Genomic DNA, 21,723 nt, shown 5'->3' on the forward strand with positions numbered 1-21,723 from the left:
TGTGGGCACGTGGCGTGGGCAATAAGGAGGTGAGTGGGCAATAAAGGACACGGTCACTACTGTCAGCTTGCAACATGAAAACAATGCACCACCAGTCGTTCTCACTATTTCAGTATGTGGTAAGCAGGCAGTCATTCCCATTTTTAATGCCCCTACAATTCCAGCACTTTTTTTTTTTTTTTTTTATTGTGAAACATTTGTCATGTGTCAATATAATCACTTGACCAAAATGAACCTGTTTAGTCACCAGCGTGGCTACAAGTGTTTGGGGGGGGGGGGGGGTAGGATTTAGACTCCTTACCTCTGCTTTCTTTATGAAAGAACATTGTAAAAAGAGGGTGGAGAATCTTCATACAAACAAGCAACGTTTGTCTTCCACCCACAATGAATAAAAAAATAAAAAATGAAGTCTATTCCTGTAAAGTGATTTGTGCTGCGGTGGATTTTCTTTTTAAATTTCTTGGCCAGTCATTAAGTTTCATCCGGCGCCAGCATTTCTCCATGAAATGACTATAAGCAATGTTCAGGAATGCTAATTATAAGCCCAGCCACCGGGTACTTACACACGCATGTACTATCACGCAAGAGGCTACAGAGAACTTCAGCCTCGACCACGCGCTCCGTTAACAGGGTGACATTTGCAATGTTTAAAAACATTGAGAATTAACAAATCACTAAAATGAGAGATTTAGATAGGCGCTCATTAATAAAAAAACCCACACAACTACAAAGTTCGTAAAAAGCATACGGCAGATCTACTAAATGGTCAGAGGTTGAAGATGATTCCAGTGTCAATTTATGCAAGCTAGATTTTGAGGTAATGAATATGCTCTGAAGAGCAACATTGGACATTTTAGCTACAAATGTTTACAATGTACAGCACGTGCCTCATTGAACTGAGCGGAGAAATGGTAACCTGTATATACTATCATACCAGTTATACCATCATATTTGTCTTTTATCCCAGAAATGGAGGGATCATCAGTGCAAAAGTCACAATTTACCAGAAACAACAAAGAGGTGTACATACGAAAGTATAAAAAAGAGAAAAAAAAAAAAGAAAAAAAAGGGAATGACCATTCATGATTTATACAACGACAGCATCCTCTGTGCAAATTGCACATACATAATTGGTATGTTCACACAGTAAACCATAGAAACACACTGGCTCTGATGGCTACTTGCCATGCCCAGATAGACTGCATTCTCTTAGTTATTAATAGGGGAGTCAGGACGATCTTCGGTAAGCATTATTTGATGGATGCTTACCGTCTGACCGCATTCAAGGAACGACAGGCCCAAGGCAACCAAACATTGCCACGTCTGCAGGAGAAAGAAAGAAAATAGCAGAGTTACAAACTTTACACGTAATGGTAGGCATGGTATTCTATAAAGGGTTATGCTAAAATAAATGAAGAACACAACTAATCTGTCTGCTTTCAGAGGGCAGATAAAAGAAAAAAAAACATACAAACATGGGCGCTGTAGGCTACACGCTCACAATGCCCACTGCTCTGCCGCAGAAGCCACCGAGGGCATGCGCAAACCACTTGGCTACATGGCAAAACCATTTCACAAGTGTACATGTGATAGCAACTCTATTATCGCTATGCATAGTTAAAATTAAATATACTACGCATTTAATCGACGTCTTTGCAAATGACAAGTAAAAAAATCCTTTAACCATAAGACAAGAGTGACATGTTTCAAAGCAACTGACCTTTGGGCCCTCTTGCAATAAACAAGTCATCAATTGGTCCAATGTAACAAGCACACGCTATCCTACTCAGATATATCTTTCCAAGAAAGAGTTTAACCCTTAAACACAAGCTACATAGGCCTTATGTTACTGGCAAACCGGGCTTAGAACATCAACTACATATGCTGTATGCAGTGGGAAGGCTCCTGATCCCGAAAAAATGTTCCTGCTGTGCCAGTAGGATGCCTTCTCTTACCCCTCAGAAGAAGCATTGCATGTTTAAGCATGCAAGACTTTTGTCAAAAGAACAAATCCTCGCTTTTGCAATATAATACGGAGTCTGCATCTGGGGAAGAGAGAATCTTGCTAATCGGTCTGTGAGTGCCTGCTGATCCATTATGAGATCAGGTGGCCAGCATGCAGGAACAATAAATAATATTTATGCCTGCTAATATGTGCTTTGGGATCCCATCATCCATCCCCAAACTGATGATAGTGATGGGTGTTGTGGTCGGCAAAAGTGTGTGCACCAGGGATGCAAAAAGGCTGCCATACTTGTGGACGTGTACTTTCTACATATATTTTGCTCTTTAGCATGAATCTGTACTTTAACCTATCCTTACATGTGCCTACTCGGCAATATGCTGTGTACTGTCACATACAATCTACATATATGACCGCATACATTGGATACATTTGCAAAGAGCTGCGGTTGCTTTTAGTAAAATTAACAAAACAACTTTCTCTTTCCATTTGGCATATAAGAGGAAATAATGTCGAGAGGGGAAAGTTATTTTTGCCCATCCATTTTCAGCAGCGTAAAAGGAAAGTAAATGTAATGTGGAGGAATAACCATGCAGATGCTGAGAAAAGATGTATTTCCCTGTCATATACAATGCAGGCTTTATTTTGTGAATAGAACTGTAGATTGTAGAATCAGATTCGCTTTAAGGTCACCTTTCTCTATTCCAGTAAATGCATGCTGGTGGAGACATAGCTACATTTGCCCTTGTCATTAAATGTGCACGGTGTTAACGTTTTCTCTAAAGACTAAGAAGAAATTTATAGATAGAAAGAAAAAAAACTGATAAAAATACCTTAAACTCTGTAATATTTTAAGATTGCGTAATACCAGACTAAAATCCCACAGATGGCATCAGAACTTACCAGGTAGGCTACAAAGCAAAGGTAGGCTACAGACAAAATGGCCGCTATGACATAAAGCACCACGCTTCCGAGAGAAGAGACGTAGACCACCACGAAGTAAATGTTTATACAGCACACTATACATATAAGGATGCCTCCAGCAATCTTCCAACCTCTGTGATGAGGAAATGAAAATAAGATATAGCATTATTATATAAATAATATAATCTTGCATCAGAACATAATAGCCGACTGCAGGAAAGATGTGTTAAGAATGGAACATCCTTAAATAAGGCGGTGGTGGATAAGTGGAAAACTTTCCTCTGCAGAAATGGCAAAGGTAAATACAATGAATGAATTTAAATATGCGTGAGATTGTATATGACTATCCTATGTGGCAAGACCAAGAACTGAATAAGGTTCTAGTCTTTACAGCATATGATGGGACAGGATAGACGGGCAAATGGTTCTTATCTTCCTATGTTTCAAAAATAAAAAGAGAACCAAACATTTCAAATGGAAACAGAGGGATGATTTTGTTTTACTGAATGTGGTTGGTGTGCAGGGAGGGCACGGGGCTTTACCAAGATAGGTCATAACGTATGTATGGAACCGAGTTAAGGCATTTAGAAAAATTGAACGTAAAGCCAATTTTCTGCTATTTCTATATGCATTATTGTAACTTTTAGGGCAGTGGAACGCTGTATTTGTTTTTTTAAAGGCAAATAATTATTATTACACATAACAAATAAACAGGACAAGAGGTGACGTGGATCTAGAATGCCAAGACTCGTAAATCGAATTTCTGAATTCCTATTACTATAAGGGGCATCGGTAGGAGGGGCAAAATTACTAACTTACTTTATGATTTTAATATTTAGCCATCTGTACAGGGAGTTCTAATTGTCTTATCCAAGGAGACCATATTGAACTGGACTTATTTTAATATCCTGAGGACCTACATATTGCATGTTCCATTTTAACTTGGAATGGAAAATTAGCATTTACTGAGTTCCATATATTTATTTATTTGATTTTTTCCAATTCTGAGCGATAATCATTTTAGTGGCAACCAATATATGCGTTATTAGCAGAGAATTTATTTTTGACATATGTGGCCAATTCAAATGCAGTAATAAGATTTCCAGGCTTCTTTCCAACACTATTGATGTCAATTTATTTATTGCCTTAAGGGTTTTACTCCATATAATCTTTAACAATTTTACAGGACCACCATAAGTGGAGCAAAGACCCTTCTGGATCTCCACATCTCCAGCAATTTGGGGGCAAGTCAGGGTACATCCAGTTTATCCTAGTAGGAACCAAGTACTATCGATTAGCAACTTTATATTTATATTTCCACTAAATTCAGGCAATGGGTATTTTTCATAGTTCTATAAAAAGCAGAATCCCATTGTTGCTTCTCAATATGGCACTTCATCAGATCCTTTTCCCAAGTAACAACGGCTTTATTTATTGTCTGTTTTTGTGGAAAATTTGGAATTTCCAAACTCTGTCATAACTTTATTAGTATGCTTCTTATTAAAACAGACCAATTTCTTTGTTGCAGTTGTGTAATCTTTTAATAAATACTGGTTCAAGAATATTTAAATATTTCTGCATTTTTAAATGATATTGCTCTCTCAAACATGTGAAGGTTCTGATAGCGGATCTAAATATTCTATCCCTGCTACTCTCCAATCCTTTAAGGATACATCTATCATATAGGTTTAATATTTCCTAATAATATTATTTCATCTGCCATCTATTTTTCAATATGTGTCCCAGAAATATCTAAATAATAGGACATTTTATGATCTTCAGTACTACACATTAAGACTTAATCACACGACGACAGTTCCGTGATTCTTCTTTTCTAAACCTGTCACGGGGCAAGGTACATCTTTTTCTCTGGGAAATTGTGAAACAAACGATTCCCCAACTGGGTGAAAACAGCAGTGTTTGCTTTATTCAGTATCTGACAGAAGCAATAAAAATATACTCACAATCCATTTGCAAAGTCGCTCATTACAGTGCGAAGACTGGTAAAAGTCAGGACCGGGATCAGAGCAAACGGAAGCTGGAATACAATAAGTGAAACATACAGCACATGCAGGTGTACTGCAGAATTCACATGTAATGTGTTTATAACGCGTTTGTTAGAAGCGGTGCACATGCTAATAGTAGCACCCAATTTATTAATGAAGCGGATAGATTTCAGTTTGAGTATATAAGCACATACTACGTCTACCGCGATTTATTTTTACGAAACATGTCTTTGTTCCCTCGGTTTAAAGAGCGGTTATAGTAGATGCTAAAAGGATATTTGGTTTGTCTGAGGAATGATATTGAGCCGGAAGGTGGTGTGTGTGTGTGTGTGTGTGTGTGTGTGTGTGTGTGTGTGTTAAAAGAGTCTAACACATTTAACATCTCTTCTAACCCCAATAATATAAAAGGACCATATGTAATTATTGGCATAGGCAATAGTCAAAAATATGTAGTCATTGTTCATAAATAAATGATCATTAAGATATATTAATAGGCTTCAATGATAAGGTCAGGGAAACCCTTTTCCCGAAGTATAGAATGAATGATTTGCTTAACAGGCATTCTATAGATAGTATAGTAACTTGTTAATGCATGGTATAGTTGTGACTGTAAAAGGGCATTACAGTATGCTTACAGTGACCACCTAAAATAGGGTTTAGACGTGTAAAGACGTCAGTAAGCATGTTTCAACACCCAATCAGGTGAAGACCAATAGATTGAAATAGTTATCCAAACCGCATATAAGCAAGGCATTTGTATGGCATAGGGAGGCATGGCAGGAGAGGTAGAGGGGAGATGTACTTGCCATCCACGGACTCTTTACGTCCCGAACACTCCCTCCATCCCTCCTCAGGAATGCATAGGACAGATGTCATGAACTAAATTCCTCTCGAAGGTTTTGTAAGACTTATTTTGTTATCTACTTTTTATATTCTTCATCCATTTTTGTGTGTATTAAATATTTTACCTTTGGTTGCACCTAAGTTAATCTGCCTATTTTTGTGACGCATATACATATGTGTTGTTCCAATTATATGAAGTTTGTGTTGGCCCTAAATTTATTACATATATAAATATATATATATAAAAAAGGTGATCATTGTTGACCTTGTTTGCATGCGCCTACCCAGAATCCCTTGTGGTTGTGGCAGAACAATGAGATGTCTGAGGGAAAAAACAAGCCTTCTGTCTGTAGATGAGTGTTTAATAATACTTCTACCACTATATCTATATATCTATATATATATCTATCTATCTATATATATATATATACACACACACACTACTACAGAGTATTGTGTGTGGCCAAAAGTGAATTCCAAAGGGCCTGAAGCAAGTTTCACACCTCATTAAAATCTATTATATATATATTTTCTTTTATTTCCGGCAATTAGGGGACTACACAATTACACTTGTAACTGCCATTGAAAGAAGCAGTCTAGCACTCTAATTCCAGTACATGTCTAGGAACAATAAGAGGTCTGGCATTTCCACATGGCTCTCTCTCATGGAAGCCAAGTGTGTGTCACAACTAGCATTATTTCATCAATTTCCTTTCCTGTAAGTAATCTCCCTCCTGCTCGCCCTATTCTTAGAAAGGCTGCCTGAGTGACAGGGGAGATATAACTTAATATGAGAGTTGGGTAATAAATTATCAGGCAGATCCGGAGAAAAAGAATAAAGTGAACATTATAGGACACGTTCTCACAGAAAAGTCCTCCACAGCCATGTATTTATGGTAATCTGGTTCTAAATGGTACAAGGTATATAGTCCTCTGATCCTCAACAACCACGAATGATTAAAACCACAATGAGAAATCTCACCTGTAGACTCTGAACCACATTTAGGAAATCGTTCATTCCTGTAAGGTGCTGGACATCTTGGAAAATGGCCACCAGCAGGGTTGGGGTGATAGCAATCGATCGAGTGAGGATCACTCGAGCAAAGCGTGACCACTTAAGGTTAAGAAAACCCTAAAAGAAGAGGAATGAAACAATCAAGTAAGTAAACCAAGGCTTTATGTTACTGCACGGGGCGGACAAACAGGTTGCTGTAAAGAATCAGTGGAATTTTACAGCCTAGTTTCCTTATTGACATGGTCAAAATAATTACTGTAAACTAAGTGAAATATGTACTTACTACAATAAAGTAGGTCTGAAGATGACAATCTAATAGACTGTGGGCTGAATGGATGAGCAACGCTCTGCTCAGTCGGTGACCGGGTTAAGTGTAAAGCACACGACTGCTACTATTGGGCTGTTACCGCTGATTGCGTAATTTGAACAACCGTTATATATTTATGTGAACCATGGACTTAGATCATGTATGTATGTAAGAATTCCTAATATGCTGAAAATGTCAAGTGTTACTCCATATCTATAGCAAATCAACATTTATTTTTGATTAACCAAGAATACTTGAAATAAGAACAAAGACATTCCTATAAGTGAGAAAAATGGAGCATTTGTCTTGACCCTGGGTGGTTTGTAGCTTTTGTTCTAGTCGGTGCATTACATTTTATTTACATAGCGCTATAGCAATAATGAAGAGTGAAAAGTAACATTAAAATTGACGGAAATATTTACACATTTTAAGACATACTGATACAGAAGCAGATGAGAGCCCTGCTCCTGTGAGTTTATATCATCAATACCTACCTCCATTACAAACTGACCCGAATAAGTGCCAGTCATGGTTGAACTTTGCCCTGCTGCAAGAATACCAATGGCCCATATGTAAAGGGCTGCAGGTCCGAAATAACACCCCAGCACCACACCCTGCAAGTACAAATGCACAAAATTAAACACAACTCAAAATGATTTTTTTCCATTTAACCAAGCGTTCCCTTGGGGGAACATAAGCCCTACACACATCTCTTGTAGTTGCCCCATAGAGTAGTTGGCTATAGTAAAGTGCATTCATCCATTTTGGAACACTTAATTTTCAGGCACTGATGGGTAACTGCCATGGGGAAAAAACAAATACGCTTCTTAAAAGTTTCTATAAAGAATAAAATGACAGATCAGCTACGGTTGGTTTTCTTAGAATACTACAAAGTACCATTAGGCTTCTGGCTAAGTGGAACAGCAACTTTAACTACCGGTACAAAATATTAAAATGTCATGTCAATATCATGGAACTCGGTTATCTAGCAAATCAGTAATTACTTGTTACCCAGGTACATGAAACACATTTCCTTAGTAAATACTTACACCTTTGTATATATCCACTTGCAAGGCATCGGTGTTATTGGGAAACAAATTTTGATGCGGGCCCGTCTTGTTGTGGCACTCATTATACTACAGATAGAGCAAAAAAATTAAGTGGTTTTCATGCGTTAAACACATATACAAAAACAACTGTAGCTTTGTACATTCATACATCAATGAAGAGCCCCGGAAACGATACATACAAACACACAACACACAAAATAACACAATCTATAGTGCTGTGTCTCTCCCTCATTACATCTGTAGAGTATCTGAAGACCAAATGAGGGTCACCATGTGTACACAGAGTCATGAATCAAGACACATTTAGACTTCGCTGAGTTACATTATGTTAATGTAGAAATGAGAAAAGGCTCACCACTTCTATGTTAGTCTTTCCATAAAATGCTTCGGCAAACACAGCAACTACGAAGACATTGATGATAAAAGAAACAAACAAGGCTATAGATGACTCGATGAAGTAGTACTTGTTGGCTTCCCTGACTTCCTTCTTGTTCGAGCGATTGATTTCCCTGGACTGGAAACAATAAGCCAGATTAACACAAAATAGGCCACTTCACCGTTACCAAAGTTTCTGCCTGCAGGTTCACACGACAATAAAATGAATATGGCACGTAAACTTTTACTATAAACATACGAAATGTGCACCAATATAAAAACATAAGCACAATAGATCTGAACTACAAAATGAGCCTGGGGAAATACTTAACTATTTATGTATTGCTCTATATACATATACAGAGGGCAGGGCTGCCATCAAGGGGGTAGAAAAAGTTAAGCCCGGCATGTCTGTATGACTACTTTTAATTCTTTTATGACGGTACTCACTAGAAACACCTGTTTGTTATACTGTAAAGCTTTAAATTAAGTTGTACAGAGTAATAAACCCAAAGGTGGAATAAATCATTGGTTAAGTAACCATTTAACCTGGCTGAAATGAAAATGCCTACCTTGACCAAAGCCGAATGCAGGTACATATTATGTGGCATGATCACAGCTCCTACAATCCCGACAGCTTGCTCGAGTTGCGGAGTTCCGCAGCCTTCACAATACGGAAAAAACATGCCTTTAAGAAGCTGCCCTTGGTCTGGGCTAACTCGGATATACTAAAAACAAAAAAGAAAGGGTTAAACAGGGCTGAAATAGGTCATTGTGTGATCTAGTTAGTTGGCAATGAATAGCCTATCGATTTTATTTAACGCATATTTACATCCCAAATGTAAGGTGTATTCTTGCCCCAGGAGTGTAGGAGAACCACAGCACAATCTGAGAAGCCATTGTAACTTGATAACAATCCATGATCTCCGGTGATCCTCAATGTATGGCTAAATGGATAAACCCTGGTTTTCGAAGAGCTTGTGAGCCGTATTTCTGGCATAAAGCGTCTGTTGCAAGTAAGTAACATTTTGTCTTCATATAGGAGCGTGTGCTGAATGTTTGATTTCATATAGGATCGTGTGAAGAAGCTCCATGTATTCCCCATGTAGCATCTCCATGTTCTTGTTTTGGTGCTCTGGCTTTTGTCTAAGCGATCCTATAATACGTTTTTTGTCTGGCGCAGCCAGAACAGGCATATAAAATGTATAATGTACACGCAGTTGGCATAAAACAAGCACCTACCTCATAGCCAAACGTAACTGCCATAATTGTAATAAGAAAGCCGAAAAATGCTTCCAGTTTACGGAGACCTGCAATAAAAACAAAGTAGCTAATATATCCAAAACGCTATGTGGATTTAGTGGACAGGACATTAAGAAACCCAGGAATCCCACCTAAAGTTTAACAAACAGCCATATGTAATTTATTTCCAAATCAATTCGTTGTTAACATTTTACACTCACCGTATTTGTCTAAGAAGAGGAAGAAAAAGGTGTCTACGATTGTAATCAACACTCCTCCCCATAAGGGAATTCTAAATAGAAATAAAAAGATGATCAGTTTCAAGTTCTTTTCATTTTTTATGAATTTGAAGGTGAATGAGCAGTAATGCCTGATAACATTTTCATCTGTTTTAAGCCTGTTGAATTACCATTTAATGGTGTCCAGAGAAGGCTTTGTATTGCTCGAGAGTCTCATTTAGGTTAAAATGCAGAGCAGTCTCATGGATTCAGCTCCTTGGTAAGCAATATAGCCATGAAAAATTAGATAGGACTCGCCAAAGTTGGGGTGCTCTGACATGGTGGCGGGATAAGCAATATATGGCCATAGAGGGGGACGGAATCCCCAATATTTATGCCTTAGTTGTTTTTTCGAAGAGTGTTCGCTGGGTATGCGCTAAATTCTTCCTTTGTTTTGAAAATAAAAATATGCATTGCATCTCGTGTGTAATTTTAATCAAGCTGCTCTGGATTGATGTTTTATTTCTCAGCAATGGCCCAAAATCTCAGGGCCAGAACATGTCCAACCAAAAGTCTGATCCCTGTCCTTTCTGGTTGCATTTGATTTTTTGTGTTTTGGGCTGTAAGCGTGTAAATGTTTCTCTCCCTTTTTGTTGCATGTCTGAATCCTTTGCAACGCACATCTCTCTTTCTAAAATTATCTTATTTTGGATACATTGCCTTGCTGTTTGACAACTGAAAGCCACAGTATTTTAATTCCACAAAATAGCATTATATATTTTAAGGCTCTCTTTCCTGCAACACAGGAACTGAAAGTCTGATGTTAAGGGTTTTGTACTAATAATGAAGCATTAATGGAAAGCAAACAACAACAAAATAGCCCTTACGTTCCCATAGACAGGAGATTAATGGCAATGGCTGAGCCAATGACTTCTTGCATATCAGATCCAATGATGGCTATCTCCACCATAAGCCATAGGATAATGCGTGGTACCTAGGAAAAAGAACTTGCATTCATAAAAAGAAGCTATACTTTCTCAGAATAAGGTGCGGAAATGTATGCATCATAAAATAAAAGCAAGTCCACATACCAACAACAGTCACACACGCACACAACAGAAAAAAGCTGCAATAACGTGAGGCTTACATACCTTTGGATACTGTCTGTTACACACTTCAGCCAAGTGAAGCCCAGTCACTACACCTAGACGAGCTGCCAGACGTTGCAGAAGTAGACCAATGATGGTGGCGGTCAAGAGAACCCATAACAACTGAAGAACACAAAAGCCAGGCATTATGGGGAGAAAACTGGATAAACAGTTCCTTCATCACAGAAATGTATTTGCACATGAAACACCAACCTTAAATCCAGCAACAGAACCAGACTGCAAATCCGATTCAATGTTCCCTGGGTCCAGATAGGCAATGCTCATCAGGAAGCCCGGTCCCGTGAAGGCCCAGAGCTTACGGAAACTGAACAGGGAGTGCTGCAAAAGTAAGCACAATATTCAAATTCCAGATGCAGTGAAATATCTGTTCTACCAACAAGTTCCAAACACCAGTTAAGGAGAAGGCAGACGCTTGGAAACTTCTGGAGACGTTGTAGCTTCGGAGCCACTGAAGAATGCCCCTCTGTGGTCCATCTGCGCTAGATCGGTTTGCGTAAAGCACCCCATCGCTGTCAGGAAACGAGATTGCTTTCTGCATGGGGATTTTGCTAGACCATCTTAAACTCTTGTGCAAGCCAGTGCTGGATCTGGCTGGCAATGAGTATACATGCTTACGGCTAAACACATCAGCTGCAATGCTGTTGAATCCGTCCATGCATTTGCACAGTTGTCATAAGCATTACAGTATATGTGTTGGCTGGCTTGTCACTTTAAGCCCTTGGTCCAGAAGCATGCACATACCCTTTCATCCTCTGGGATTGGGATCTTTTCATCAAAATAGCTGGTGAATGGCTCGCCCTCCACCACAGGTTCGATACTTTCATCACATATGTCTGCCTTGGGACTTTGATCTCCCGAGGAGTTTTCTAGAAACAAACAGCACATGGTCACCCATAAATATAAATTATATTATTGTAACGTTTAATATAAATTGGAGCAGCACTCACAAGAAAGAGGTAAAATCCATCAGTTCCGTTAATGTAACAAAGTCACGTGAAGTTAACAGAAAATATAACATGTACTATAACACACTGGCAAAGCAAGTACTGTACGATATGCCCAGGGCAGCTGTAATAGTGTTAATGAAAGTGTTAAGTGATAATGCTGAAGGCTTGGATAGGCATTCCTAAGAGAATAAGCCAAGTAAAGATGACAGAGAAGAAAGGGACATTAAACTATTAAATACAATTTGGGCTGGATCCAATTCTGTAAACTGGCTGGATCGGTCAAGAATGCAATAAATATTTGCAGTTAGGCTGCTTGTCCATTCATTGTAAAGACATAGAAAGGTTTAATAGGGATGGTTAAGAATTAACTTTGGTAAAACCAACACAGCGGTAACGGATGCTAATGTAATATTCATTGTTGGGCAAGACATGGGAACACCGTGATCTCAATAAAAGGCCAAGAACTAAATGAGCAGTGAAACCGACGACAATTTAGGCAGCTTTATCAAGATGTATAAACATGTAGTAAGAGCTGGAATTTTTGCAGTGGCTTGTCCAACCACGATAATCGATAAAGCAAAATCAGATAAATTGAAAACATTTTATCTTCCACCCAACACTGGCTACAAGTTTGATTCGGTGGTGGATATAGCTCAGTGATTCTATTTTTCCAGGCATGGTGATGAAGATTTCCCTTTCAGTCTATTGGTGTTTTAAGAAGCTTTCTGTGGACAGGTTGAGGGGACACAAGGGGTTTCTTGACGTTAGAGTGTTGCAGTTTGATCTCACTGACTTCTCTTTATATTATGAACCACAGTAAGCTTCTACTCCTAGAACAGCTTGGATGGCCCTGTATGAAGTATATTTAAATCCATAAGGTTTTGTTTTTTTTTTTTAACTATGCATTATACTGGGCCAGTTCAGTCCTTAGACGTTTGCCTGAGATTGGCTTTTAAAATGTTCAGATTTAGTTCATGGTATAAAATCTCACCTAAAATACGGTAAATGAATCTGTGTAACTTGTATAAGCAATAATCTGTTTATGTACAGATAGGGCTAGAGCTTTGGCAGATATTTTAGACCTCACATTGCGCTTTAAAAGCCCTTCCAGTGAACATGAATCGTTCAGTGAATGAATGCATCCGTTTGTTATCGTGAACTGAATAAATGAGATTAAAGTATTCTAGCTCAGTGCCTCCGGGCTGCTCCGAGCCATTGGCTGCAGGTAGAGGCATTTATTAGAACAGAAGTAAGACTCTGGCCAGCCCAGGAGCAAAGTGAACTCCATAATCAGTTTCCTCATATAATCCTCTTAAAAACTGGAGAATTATTAAAAATATCATCCTGAAAATCCATTTATTACAAATTGTTAACACTGCAGCATCAATCTATTCCATAAGAAAGAGGGCTGGTTTTACACCACATCCCTACTTACTATTCCTTCCATTTAATAAAAGATCTTCTCATGTGCAGATACATATACTCCCCACTACAATGCAGCTCACAGGACTGCGGTGGATCAGCCACTACCTGTTATATCTCTTATAACTTCTTCCTACCTCCAGGCTGGCACAAAGCAGCTGCAACCTGTGCGAGATTAAATCTTCCCTAAAAGCAGCTAATGAAGACGTGGCGACGGCTCTCACGGGTACGGCGATTACGGTGGACGTGATGCGACAAAAATAACCTCAAACACATGGATCTGCAAAGACCAGAGTAGCCGCAGCGAATATACCGCACCATATACTTACACATAGTCAACCTTACCTTCTAAATGTTGGTAGTTCTGGTCTGACATGGCTTCAGATGTTACAGGAGGCTTTTCTTCCTTTGAAGAGGCCACATTAACTGTAAATCAAATTAACAATTTGGTATATCATTTACAGCGCAACTTACTTTCAAACACAATTATTAAATTTCTCTTTGAATAAAAAAAAAAAACAAAGAAATGTAAAGAGCAGTAACACCATGATCCAGATTTCTTTGTAATTGGAACCGTCTTCTATAGCCAAGTTTTACAAGTGTAATCCTCCACAACGCCAAAAGGTAGTACTGGCAGCATTTACCAGTTATTGTAAGCAAAATCTGGCACTCCCATCATGCTAACCAACTGTCACATGGCGTGTTACCCGGCTTTACTTGACATGATAGGGATTATTGTCCGCTGCACCATCAGATGTCTATTCCCGCTTTGAAATTTAAAGGAAACCTAGCCCATTGATGATGTCCAGTCATATAAGGGGTCATGGTCTATAATGATGTGTTACTGCAAAATACCAGAATCAGGAATCAGCACTCACTCCCCACAGGAACTCAGGTGCTTAGCTGTGCCGGGAAGGGCCAGCTCCCCAGTAAATCAAAATAGAAAAAGGCTCCAGGCACTCAAGGGTTCCATTAGACAGATTTATTGAAGGAACCGGACAACAACGTTTCGACCTCACAATGAACCCTTGAGTGCCTGGAGCCTTTTTCTATTTTGTGTTACTGCAAAATGACATTTTGTTAATAAAAAGTGTGAAATGCTGCAGGGTATCCCAAACCCCTGCCTATGGATGCTTCCCATGGCAACTCAAATGGTAGATTATCGTTGTCCCACCGACACACAAAATAATCAGCGCTGGTCAATAGACAGTTCTGCACAAACACCTGCTGTGATCATGTCTAATAACGTGAATATTATACCAGAACCAAAGCATAGAATAACGCCAGACCCATAGCATATGCCGCTGTTCTACAAAAGAGTGCGACTGTTCCTCGGGAGTACATGCATCGGAGAGCCAACAGGTTCTACTGTTTCTTCTAGTATCCGGTTCTGTGTTCCTGAACAGGAGGTGCCCCTCTACAACAAAAAGCACTACACAGCGCATGCACCTCATTTTAAAGTTTTTTCCTTTAGTGCTGGACAAACAAAGCTATTTCGCTATAGGTTCCTATCAAAGATCTGCAGTAGGTCCTCCAGCGACCGCAGAGAACCACTCGGTTTGGATTAGTTTTACTAGATTGCAAGCCAAATGTACTCAGCTTAAAGTATGAGGGCAAGACAAAGTATCCCCTGCAAGCGGAATGCAGAAGTTCTAACAAGGAAGCGTCTGTCTGAGTTCACATGGCCGCTCGAGAGTTCCCCGCACAAAAGATTTAACGAGCAAAGATTGTGATAGAGCACTCTGCGTACATTATTTTAGCCCTTTGTAAATTGTTTACCAGAGTTGTGTGGAGCAGTGATAATATTATTTCAGTACATCGGGAATTTTGTGAATAGACCTTTACGGTTACTCGCAGAGATAGAAATTACTGGGTTGGATTTGAAGTTAATGGACCTGCTTATGGACCCTAGTCATGCTCACCAAGCTTCTCAATCTTCTTCCACCTTCCAACACAGCATCATTTTCCTTCCACCAGCTGAATACAACGCTTTTACAATGGTTATCAATAAATTATATATTCCATCATAGAACAAAAGAGTCCCTCGGATGAATGTAGTGTGTTTGCACATATGTACGACATGAATCACTACTACTTTTAATGCAGGGCATCCTAACGAGGGTAATGGGAGTTGTAGCCCTTTTTTGTGGTGTGAAAAAGGTTGGCCTATTTGCTGATATGTGTATTTTCTACCTACCTGTTTGGTTTCGTTGTACCTTCTTTTTTACGTTCCTACCATGTTGTGTGCTTATACCTTGCATGAGATCCGCACGCATGCACAACCACAATTTAACGGATACATTTATTAAGGAGGGGGGCTTTTAAGAAACGTATTTTCCGTTACATTTAGATGGGGGGGGGGGTTACAATCCACGGTTTGCCGTATCTTACAGTATTTTAATTTTTAAGTAACAACTTGTCCTGAGACAATATCATTGCTCATTTAGAACTTTCCTCTGTAACTATTTATACAATTCCACCCTATAATCAACTTCAACAAAACAACTATTGTTTCCCAGCCTCTTCCAATGGATAATGTGTGTCTTGACCCCCAGCGCTCAAAGAGTTAAAGTTGCAGCCCATGCAGCAGAAGAGTAAATGCTCTGCAACACACAACACGATCCCATACAAAATGTAAAATGCCCCCGTCTGCGACACGCAGCAAACCCCACCACTGCGTCAAACTGAGCCCCCAGCATACAATCTTTTGAATCACCCATGGCTGTATACTTGGTACACTCTTTTTATTATTGTTCTTTCTTTAATGAGGATACATTACTTTTCATCAAATGTGGGACTTTCCCTTGGGTTATAACATTCTAGTTCCTGCTGGGAGAATGCCACAAATCCTTTGCAAATATTTCCCAATAAGGGGGGTGGGGGTGGATCATGTGACTTAACATTCATGCGCTCATGTGACTAGTCCAAGCATTCTCAAACTCATCTGTAAAGCCTGAGGACATCAGGTGTCCCTACAGTCATCAGGAATGTGTCCAGGTCGGGTGCTCTAGGTTTCCTGGTAACCACAGAGCGATCTCCTTAAGTTACTTGACACCCTCGGCCTACCTCCATTGTGTTTTATAACAGTTGGGTGACTACAATGGTTGTAAAAGTCACCTGACAGTAAGCCGGTGTTGGTAGCAGACACAGGGGCCGTGCGTCTTGTATAGATCTATTCAGTGCGGAGAAGACAGCGGAGTCAGCACTCTGCTTACACCTAGATTCGTGGAAGGCTATCATTAGCAGACACACAGAACGTACGTTAACAGAGGTCTGATGATAAATTCTACTTTATGTTTATCTGCCTGCTACAGGTTCCTAACAAGCTGTTACTCGGCGAACGTGTTCAGATAGCAGACAAACTGAATTCAAGGGTTGTCTTAATCTTCATTCTCACACGTATAGTCCCAATAAATGCAAGCATTTGCCGAGGATAGCAAATAGACAGTCTCACGCAATGATAAGCCGAAAGACCCCATGTCAAAACACAAGGAGCAATTATGTCTGGCTTCGACAGATGAAAGCAGGATTTTGATGAGAGACCGGCGACAGAAACACCGTCTTCAGTAGCGATCTCAAAAGAATACGATTGCCCTGTTAACTATACATAACACAGGGCCAGAAAAACTCATCAGATGCTACCAGTGGGAGAATTACCGGTATAACAATGCGGATCCTGGGAACAGGAAAGTGTCTACCCTCATAGTAAATGTGTAAAAGTGGTCATCTCTCAAATATACATTTTACTTATTTAATCCGTAAACATTACATTGGCTCATTTAGTGTTTGGAGATCGGGTTACAACTCAATGTTAATAGAAATGGTTCCTACACAGTAGATATTATATTGTACTGCGCTTTTCAACGACGCTTCAGCAACAGCCAAAAACCGTCCAGCTTCTGACAATCTTTTATGTCTTAAGGAGAAAAAAGCAATAAAATCAAGAGAACAATCAATTGTCCAAGACATAGTAACTTTGCACCAGACTACGAGTGAAAATCCCACAATGTTTGACTATTCATATCATGTATGAGTGTCTTCTACTGCGGTTATCTTACCCAATCTACTCAAACTGTGCCGAAGATTCACTGTCCTTTAATTGGGAGAATTTCCCACTTGTGTTTTTACATTAGGAGGTTTTTCCTCTCAAAAGGAAAGAGGACTGATCCACTAACACACACAAAATCGCCACACGGACACAAACACACGTCAGATACATATACTACTTTCAGCCAAATGCACCCATTCTTAGTTAAATGACATGCTCTCAAACACACACATCATGGTCAGCCACACACTTCCATTATACATGACCAACTTACACCTCTCAATTCCCCGATCCGGGAGATGTCCCTTTCTCAAAGAGTGTACCAGCAGCACAATTCAGCACCAAAAACCAACAAAAAACGTAACGTAGCCTTAAGAACTTTGTAAATAAGTCTCTTTACTGAGAGGGTGGTTGATAAATGGAACACCAAGGACATATACCTGAGGTCTGAGTCTCTACATCAGGAAGAATGGGAAGACTGGAAGGGACGAATGGTTCTTATCTACCGCCAAATGCGGTCTATGACATCACAACCTGATTTTGGATTGAAGCAGCCATGACCATCACTGGGGTCACAGTCTAACACATGGTTTGGTTTTTCTTACATCGTGACATTGTACGTTACGCAACTGACACAACAGCAACACAACACCCATACTATTCAAATAAACATTTCCGAGCACAAAGAGGCAAATGAGATCTTTCAAAAAATAGAAATGTAAAATAACCCCGAGAGTCTGCATGTGTTACTGATGATGTAAAGAAACATTAGAAACAGTCAACAACAGGAAAGAGCAAGTGACATTTACCAAGGACTGACAGTTCAGAGTACAGCAGTCGGAAACAATTTTTTTTTTCCATTAAAAAAAAAAATAAAAAAAAATTATATATAATACGCTTAATGGCAGTATCATAGCAACATACCGAGAAAAGTTTGTTTTTTAATTTGACATCTGCTCCAAAGTTTCAGTCAAACAGAACATTGGACACAGTGACATATCTTGACCGGCAGATGCAGTCCTGCTGCTGAGAGGCAGTTCAAGCAGATATTTCATTGCGCCCAATGCCAGGTGAAGCCAACACTATAATAAAGCCCTATGACCTCCCAGACATGACATGCGGGGATCGGACTGACGCAGTCATTAAGTTCATTGGGGCGAGTTTAAGTCCCACTGCAAGAAATACACGCGGCACGCATTCCGTATGTCCGATCATAAAGCATGGCTGGCAGCGAGACGGTCTGCGGGAATGTATTCCCTTGGGATTACGTACCGTTTCTTTACCCCTTCAGGTCCCCCGTGCAACTCATACATCAAGTCTCGGGTCACCTCCTCATTTCCATAGCAAGTTCCGCTGGTGTCACCGAGAAAGCCCTCCCCGGGTGACGTACCCGGAAGAGCCAATTGGAAAGAACTGTCTACGAGGTCGGTTACCGCTTTCGTCACCCTGCTGGTGTAGAGCGGGGACTGCAACCAAAAATTGTCGGCTCCGTGTGTTAATACCGGGATAGGGTGCAGCCGTTCTTGTGCTGTAACCGGCGGAAGTTATGAAGTAATAACATCCGTCTGTATTTGGTGAACACGACCTCTGCTGCGTGAGCCTGAGCTGCCTCTCGTTGTGCAGCATGTTTAAAGGTGCTGTTCCACATTAACAAGACCTAGGGACCCTGGCAGATCTGTCATTTTAGTCTTCACTCCTAAGGTTTAATTACATTAAAAACATTTATTAAAGAAAAGTCTAGGAAGCAATTTTCCCCATTTCTACGGCAACAACCTACACCTTTCTGCTTTTGCGTCACCTGACAAGTGTTTTCCGCAAACAACATGGATGAAGCAAAATTTGACATCGTTGACAAATAATTTGAGGGATTTTTTGAGCAATCAGCAGCCCTAGGAGTTACGTTTTAAACGCAGCCTTTACTTTACTTAAAAAAGTGCTAAGATTAGCAGTGGCACACAAGAGTATATTTATGGCTGTAGAGTATATTTATACCAAAACACACTTTGGTTACCACATATAGTGTGATTCATGTACAGAACTCCTACGAGACATGCATGGACTCAATAGGCAAAGCTTGGTTTCATGCTTGTCCCGTGGCCCAGGGCAATCAAGAACAGATAGGAGACTGATGGTCGTTTACAGGTAGCTTGTTCTAGTCCTCTCCTGCCATGCCCGACAGACCCGCAGCTACATGGGTGTATGGATTCGAATGCAACTAATCGTCAGGAAATACACAACACTAAAAGAATTAAAATGCTACATACAATGTTCTTGTTTAATGCCTTTGCTTATTCAGTAACTGTTCATAATGTTTAAAACTAAATCTCTCTCATTTAGGGCCATTTTAATTCAGCGCAACAGGGGCAATGGCCATGGGGCAGGCACATTGGGAGTCTCAATATATTTGAGGATGGCCCTGTTCTCTTTAAAGATTGGAGACCCCTCTACTAAACGGGACACCAAAAACAGCTCCGTAAAGGAAAACATGATCACAAGAGCCAATCTATGTTTCTTTCCTGTACTTCTTCCTGCATATCTCCTTTCAGCACATGGCCCCATCCTTACCATGAAGTAACATTGGTGGATCACTGACACAAAGTGTGCCCCATTCCATATGATGATTACATCATCAATATGTTGGGCTTCATGTTTTTGGGGTGAAAAGTGTGGCAGACAGTAGCAGTCAATAACTCGGGAATATTAGGAATAATATGATCTGGGAGGACGCAAATGCTTATTAAGCGGTTGGTGAATTGACTTACAGCACGTTTCTCCGATTACATGCCACATTCGGATGGACTGACAGGGCAGTGCCATTCCTGCCATCAGCTTAGGCTTCAAGAACATTTACTGGAAGGAATTCTAAAGTCACTAAAAAAATAATAATAATAATTCAGAGACCAAAGGGAATAAAAGTTCATGGTATGTTACCCCATTAGTCTGCATATCATGTATGTATGTATACACGCACACACACATACAGTATGAGCGCTCTCAAATGTGTGAATGCATGTAGATACCTGTCAATACATAAAAATGTAACTCTGAATGTAAATGTTTCTGAATTACTGAATGTGTACTTTTAATGAGGCTTAGCACTAGCGGTAAACCGTGTGTACACCTGGAAAATATGGATGTGACATTAATTTAACAAGAAAAGTTCCAATGATGCAGAAAAAAATGCAAGGCATTTCAAAAGATAAAGAAAAAATGTGAAATAGATCTTTGGAAATCTCCGTATTATCTAAAGGATTATTTTTTAAAGGATTGCAACATCTCCGTGTTACAGGAAGAAGGGACAAAAAAAAAATCAAAAAAAAAAATCAGTTGAACCCTCTGCTGACCGCAAAACAGTAGAAACCGGTTCCTTAAGTGCAGCTCAGAAGTCCCATTTAACTGTTGTTGCTGAATAATAATAAGAATAAAAATCCCATTGATCCGAAACGGGTTTATACACAGCACATGGTTCCTATAGACATCAGCAGCTAATGAGAACAAAATGTGTGCCTATCCTGTAACTCCATTCCCACCCTTCCTCAGCCCCCTTTTTTCTATGCCTCATGAAAGTCTCCTTTCTAGTAACATTGTTACCCTAGCAGTCACGCTCTTCCCATGCCATCATCAATTTTTGGCAGTAACTGTCAGTGCTTCCCATAATCAATTATAGACAATTCTCATTTCCCAAGGAGACTCCTCAATATTTTAACTCCCCAGCATTTAGTCTTACTAGCCCCCCCCTGCCATAATATACTTTACCTGGGAACTAAATCCCCCTCCACCTGCCACAATGCCTCTCTTCCACAGTAATTGGTCCCTCTACCTAAAGTTATACTCCTATATTCTTTTTCCCGGCTATATATTAATTTCTATCATCATCTGTCACTGCTCCATCTCAGTCCCAGAGCCATATCGCTGGAGTGTGCCAATGTCATATTTTGGCATTATCTCCATTACTCAAACATTTGGGGCTACGAGGGATTACAAACAGAGATTGGTGTCTGCTTTTCACTATAACTTAAATAAGATCTAAATTTTAATCTATGGTACTCAAAACAGTAAGGTTACTAAACAATTCACTCTAATCATCAAATTATTGGAACAAATGGCAATTACTTTATTACAGCCCAAAGCATATGCAGCATATTAGAAGTATACTAACTAAAATACCCAAGAA

At 39.7% G+C, this 21,723-nt stretch overlaps 1 protein-coding gene across 1 annotated transcript; it reads right to left on the reverse strand.

Annotated features, from left to right (window-relative positions):
• Positions 1-1,209: 1,209 nt before the first annotated feature.
• LOC149285241 (natural resistance-associated macrophage protein 2-like) lies at positions 1,210-13,877 on the reverse strand. Its single transcript, XM_089495604.1, has 15 exons — positions 13,847-13,877; positions 11,874-11,998; positions 11,325-11,450; positions 11,115-11,234; positions 10,851-10,957; positions 9,967-10,037; positions 9,746-9,813; positions 9,076-9,231; positions 8,484-8,642; positions 8,108-8,194; positions 7,553-7,672; positions 6,719-6,868; positions 4,852-4,925; positions 2,867-3,020; positions 1,210-1,323 (listed from the first exon to the last, which is right to left on the reverse strand). Exons 1-15 carry the CDS (start codon positions 13,875-13,877, stop codon positions 1,210-1,212), a joined length of 1,662 nt encoding a protein of 553 aa, XP_089351730.1.
• Positions 13,878-21,723: the final 7,846 nt, after the last annotated feature.

The sequence above is a fragment of the Sceloporus occidentalis genome, unplaced genomic scaffold, assembly GCF_023333645.1.
Source record: "Sceloporus occidentalis isolate IW3139 unplaced genomic scaffold, rSceOcc1.0.p SCAF_82, whole genome shotgun sequence".
Lineage (NCBI taxonomy): Eukaryota > Metazoa > Chordata > Lepidosauria > Squamata > Phrynosomatidae > Sceloporus > Sceloporus occidentalis.